The sequence below is a fragment of the Galeopterus variegatus genome, unplaced genomic scaffold (genome assembly GCF_000696425.1).
Source record: "Galeopterus variegatus unplaced genomic scaffold, G_variegatus-3.0.2 Scaffold12851, whole genome shotgun sequence".
Classification (NCBI taxonomy): domain Eukaryota; kingdom Metazoa; phylum Chordata; class Mammalia; order Dermoptera; family Cynocephalidae; genus Galeopterus; species Galeopterus variegatus.
The window spans coordinates 18,787-24,814 of record NW_007738962.1 but is presented as its reverse complement, the minus strand read 5'-3'; the positions used below and the strand labels follow the sequence as shown (position 1 = coordinate 24,814).

Here is a 6,028-nt window from a genome sequence, read left to right as displayed (position 1 = left end):
TGTAACATTGTGTCACCTGGTCTATAATCTACTAGGAAGGTAAGATCCTATTTTACAGATAGAGAAACTGAGGCTTGCAGAGGTTATGCAGTTAACGAGCAAGTCTTAGGTTCAAGCGCGACTGCCCTTAACAGCGCGGCCACTGACGGATTCTGACCTAGCATCTTTTGGGTTTTGGCTGGCTAATTTTTTCTCTCCCTGAGCCACGGTATTGATGTTACCTTGCTGTCACTAATGGGGGAGAAAAACCACCCCCAACTCTTACTTATTTGTTTCTTCTCATAATTATTTTTTTCCTCACAAAAATAATTTCCTGTGTTGATCCCGTTTTCCCCAAACAGCCTAAATGATTTAGGTATCCAGCGTGCCTCCGCGGCTGCCGCCGTCTGACAGAGGACTTGCAAAGTTGAAATCATAATGATGAGGAGCCTCTGGTGAGCACTGTCTCCCGTGGGGGCAGGAGAGCGAACAGGCTCATCATAAACACACGCCGCCGAGAATTGACATAGCGGGGAATGAATTTCTCCCTTCATTGGGTTCTGTGTTTTCCCCTTCGTTTCCCTTTTAAAACATTAGAGCATATCAGATGAGCATTCCCTCCCTCAAGGACTGCTGAAATTGACATCTTGTGGTTTTTCATTCCTTTGGGTTGGTTGTTTAATTTTTATTTTGGGGAGGTGGATTGGGTAGTGGTACGGATAGTTAAGAGGTAAGAGAAAGTTTTATTTTTACACTTCATGCTAAATAGTAAAAATAAATGAGGTTATGTGCTCTCTGGCCAAAGCTATCTTTTTTAGCACTTACAACACTGACCGTTTTGCTGGCTCTCAACAAATAATCATAATAGTAACCGACACACACGGTGTGCATTATTTAGATCCAGCTTTAACTCCAGCATTTTGGCTGATGCAAACTTTCCGAATCAAGCGTTTGTCAGAAGTGACAAACCTCCTTTCCCAGGGTGCAGCAGATGTTTATGGGGACGGATGGCCTCCTCTCCCTTCCCCGCCCCACCAGCTCTTGTCTGCCAGGCCAGTGTTTCCTTCACTACTTCCCTCCTTTCTCCCGAAGCATAAACATCTCCCCCCGCACCCCCAGGTAGTTTTGTTGTTTTTTTCCCCCTGCACCCAGTCTCAAATAACTCCTGTCTTTGAGAAGTCCTGGCTGGCCTGATAAGACAAGGGTGGTCTCCAGAGACTTCTCTTAAAAAGATTCAGCTTGTGCATTTATGTTTCTCAAAAGCCCTTGCACATGTTAAAAGTTTCCCTGTGCAAACATATGTCAGAGAGTGTTTTCTTAGGCTTCAAGACTGTGTTTCTTGGCCGGAGAGAAGGTGTAGTCTACATACTTTATAATCTGAAATCCGAGATAATCGTTGCATGATCAATAGCTTGTTGGTTTAGTTCAGCCACATCTTCAATATTGTCAACTTCAATTAAATTCGTAGTGCAGCTCTATGCCATTTCCCCTGGGCTCCCCGATCTGTCCTACGTACCCTGTTCTTAGAGCAGGCAGTATGGTCAGTCCTGCCCTGGCAAGAAGTTTAAGGGCAACCCAAGTGGCCAATGAGACTGGGGAGAGCCAAGAAGTGAAGGGCAGCCTTTCCTTTGTGACCCTAGTGTCAGCTTCCAGAGAGCTGGAAAAAGAAGACCAAGTTCTGAACAGAGAGTGCAAACAAAAAACGTGCATTTTCTTCCTGCTTCTTCGTGACCAGTGTTAGTTCCAGATGTTTGGAGCTGGAATCCTTGGTCATATTCAGAGAGAAATAGCACAGCATAGTCTAGGATTCTTTCCATGATAAGATAGAGACTCACATGTGCTTCTGTTTCAAGGGCTTCGACATGAACCTTTTCTGGGAACCTTTAATTATTATATTCATCGGTCAGGAAAATGAAGAGGCATGTTCTGAGATGATCATCTGAAGGATTAAATGGTTGATTTCTTTTTATGAAAATCAGAACTGTTTGAGCGGATATTCTAAGCAATGGTGGGACTCAGTCACGGTTGCCTATGACCCTTGCTTGCATCCAAGTGTCAGTTTTGGCCTTTGATTAGTTTGTTGCTGTTTAATTAAAGGCCCATACCAGGGAAGCAGGGATGTTCAGGGCCCAGGAAACAGCAGAGGGCAATGGGGAACCAAGCTAAGCACATACCACCAGGGCTGGCGTTGGACAGAACTGAGGCCACCAAAGGTAGGAAAGGAGGAGGGGGAGAGGGGCTAGAGAGAAATTGTAAAGTGCCACAAAAAACGATTGCGTTGGGTAACGTTCAATATACTAATTATCCTGATTTGAGCATCAGGTATTGCACACAGGGATTGATATTCCACACTGTATCCCACAGATATGCGTACAATCAATTATGTTTCAATACAAATAAATAAAAGTCAAAGCCTCAGTATGAAGTAGTCTAGAGAGAGAGAGAAGCTGATAATTGAGAAAAGACTTTGTGCATTAAAGCCAGGCAGACTCAGCCAAAATAGCAACGTCAGCCCAACATTATGAAGAGAGTCCAGGAAGGAATGAACGAACACCTTTTAACGACTGAAAACTGGCAGCTTCTTTTCCTGATTGGATGATTCATTGAAAAAATCACTTTAGTTTCCAGTCATTTTCGAAGCTGAGGCAGGGGTGCAGTATGTGAATGGAGGTGATAGAACAGCGGTGTTGACATCAGGAGGTGGAGCCTGCTGGATTTTTGGTGGTCTCCTCTTTGCTGTGATATCTCCTGAATAAGGTGCCCTGCACGATGTGGATCTGTGTTCATGGTGTTCATTGCATTGAATGAATGAAGGGAAACACTCTGCCACTCTGTTGTTTCTGTGTAGGAGTTTGTCATCGACACGCCCTGTGAAAATGCCCAGAAGATGTACATTGGGAACGCGATGCATGGGAATTACACGGCGGTCATCATCCAGCTCATCATAAATGGAAGATCTCAAGGTTTGTCATCGACACAGAAAACCAGAATAATTCTCTTTACTATTACTGTTATCCAGTGAGTGCCTTACCCTGAAAACGCATTTCATTGGACTGTTTATATCTTGTAAAAAATTCAGTACTATATTTTCTAAATATACATGATGATAACATTTATCATTATATTTTGAGATACACTATTATGGACAGCACACAGTCATTGAACCAAATGAATTTTGGGATCAAAATAATTTTATACTGTTCAGGAATAAATGAGTAGAGCTTTATTTCTACATTAGAAAGGAAAGTTTAGGGCCGACCCCGTGGTGCGCTCGGGACAGTGCAGCGCTGGGAGCGCAGTAGCGCTCCCGCCGCAGGTTCGGATCCTATATAGGGATGACCGGTGCACTCACAGGCTGAGCGCGGTGCGACTGGTCACACACACACAAAAAAAGACAAAAAAAAAGAAAGGAGAGTTTAATAACTATCTCTGTGCCTTCCTCAGGACCCCACTGTTTCATTGTTCCTGTCCGGGATGAAAACGGAAGCTTGTACCCGGGAGTGACAGCTATTGATATGATATACAAAGAAGGTGGGTCCCCAGGGGACCCCTCTCCTGTGCTCATTCACACCTCCTGTCTGCTCCCCACCCACCCACCTAAGCAGAATCTAACCTAACTTACCTCACTGAAGGCAGTGAAAGCAAATACAATGATTCCCAAAGAAGACTCCTTGTTTTTGAAGCCTAATTAAGAGTCTTTATGTAGAACTGTTCAAGAACCATTTACAAATGTGCACTAATCTCATTTTCTCCCAGCTTCTCTCATTTCCTAGTAATACAGCTTTGCCCTGGGTGCTCTTCCGTCTCCTCTCCCTTCTTGGACCTGCGGGCTCTCAGGTGCAGGCTGCAGCTGTCTTTACTGCATCTCAGTCACCAGCCTAGTGTTTGTGCTCACGAGGCCCTGGATGACTCAGTGTGTTAGTTTGCTAGGGCTGCTGCACCACTAACTGGGTGGCTTAAACAACAGACATTTATTGTCTCACTGTTCTGGAGACCAGAGGCCCGAGATCAAGGTGTCAGCCAGCAGGGTTGCTTCCTTCCAAGGGTGGTGAAGGAAGGCTCTGTTCCAGGACTCTCTCCTCGGCTTGTAAATAACCGTTTTCATGCTAATACGGAGCTCTCCCCATGTGCCTGTCTGTCTCCAACTTTCCCCTTCTTGTAAGGACACCAGTCATTTAGATTAGGGCCCAGCTTAATGTCCTCATTTTAACCTGATTACCTCTGTAAAGACTCTGTCTCCAAATAAGGTCATATTCACAGGTATGGGGGTTTGGACTTCAACATATGAATTTGTTGGGCGCACAGTTTGACCCATAACCCTTGGTGAGAACAGACCGTGCCTGTGGCCTTCATTGGCTGTCCTTGGCCAAGGTCAAGCCAAGTCAAAGAAAGAAGTCTGGAGAGAAGGAAAAGAGAAGAAAGAATGGGGAGAGAAGAGGGAACCAGGGATCCTTTGGTGGAGGTGGACCCACCATCAGGGTAGGGGACCATCCCTGCCCCTTAATGTTTACTGACCACTGCCCTGCCTGCAGGCATGGGCTGCAGCAGGTGGGTTTTCAAGGGTTTTAAATGTATCTGAGACCTTGGCTGGCCCTGGCCCCTTGCAAGCTCCTTGCATGTTAATTGTGGCAGAGAGCAGACAGGGAGGCCAGGCTCTTGTGAAGTCGTGCCAGATGATGGAAACACTGGCAGCAAACTGCAGAAAGTCTGCTTTGGTTTTCTTGTAAGCTATCAAATGCAAGTATGTCCTTGTCAGGGGGTGATGTTCTAAATAAAGGCATTTACTAAAGAAAGATCCTCCCCCACCCAGATTTGTAAATTGAAAATAGATCCCAGATTCGTTTTAAATGTATCTGAGACCTTGGCTGGCCCTGGCCCCTTGCAAGCTCCTTGCGTGTTAAGTGTGGCAGAGAGCAGACAGGGAGGCCAGGCTCTTGTGAAGTCGTGCCAGATGCTGGAAACACTGGCAGCAAACTGCAGAAAGTCTGCTTTGGTTTTCTTGTAAGCTATTAAATGCAAGTATGTCCTTGTCAGGGGGTGATGTTCTAAATAAAGGCATTTACTAAAGAAAGATCCTCCCCCACCCAGATTTCTGAATAAAAAATAGATCCCAGATTCTGACAGGTGTCTTTAGGAAATGGGTCTGGCAGATTTTGGAGACCCCCCGATTCTCGTGGCCATTTTCCCTTGTCTTGGGGCATTTACTCTCACCAGTTCACCCTGTGTGCTGAGGGAGTGGGGGGGGGAGGGGCTTCACATTCCTGGGGAGAGCAAGTTGGGTTTCCTGCCTTCTCTGTCTTCAGCTTTCCATTCTTTTGGTTGCTTAGAACTTTCCCTTTCTTAATCGTGGTCAGTGCCCAGGAGGTGGGTGCATCCCCACCCCATCCCCAACCTGAGCCGCAGAGCATGAGGGCTACTACACAGGTTCTCCATCTGGTCAGGGAGAGGTGGGCCAAAGAAAGAGGCACAGCTCATCAAGAAAACAAACATCCCCACCCCCACCCCACCCCAAATAAAAAAAGCATCAACACTTCTAGAAGTAAATGAAAGCGTTTGCACTTTAATGGAGAGAGGCCTGGGAAGTAGCAGGGACAACATTTCTGATGCTGCCTGGATCTCCCCTTGCAGCTGCGAATCATTTCTGTTCTCTGCAGGTCTGCACGGTGTGGATAATGGGATTCTGATATTTGACAAGGTTCGCATACCGAGGGAGAAGCTGCTGGATAAGTGAGTAGTTTTTCCTTAACTTAGGTCGACTGTGCTGATAATCTCATTGCCCTCCCATGCTGGCCTGGTCCACGCAGTCTTCCCCTAACCAGCCTGACAAGTTTATTGACAACTAACTGGAAAACAAAGATAAGTGAAAAGAAAAAAATCAAAATGATCAAAAATGCTGTTGCCCAGACATGATGATTGTCGCACTCAATGTACGTCTCTCCACACTTTTCTCCATGCTGATAATCTAAAGAGATACACCTGATTTTCACCAAATGAGGTCCACTTATAGACTGTAAAATAAACGGTCTACAAGTTATGTAATCAGTCTCTT

At 45.6% G+C, this 6,028-nt stretch overlaps 1 protein-coding gene across 1 annotated transcript in view; it reads left to right on the top strand.

The window, feature by feature from the left end:
* The window catches only part of LOC103581351 (acyl-coenzyme A oxidase-like protein), a 10,487-nt gene extending 4,690 nt beyond the window's left edge, over positions 1–5,797 (top strand). The window contains 3 exon segments of the mRNA XM_008563211.1: positions 2,828–2,942; positions 3,424–3,510; positions 5,634–5,797. Coding sequence (XP_008561433.1) covers positions 2,828–2,942; positions 3,424–3,510; positions 5,634–5,710 — 279 coding nt within the window. The 3' untranslated portion in view covers positions 5,711–5,797.
* Positions 5,798–6,028: the final 231 nt, after the last annotated feature.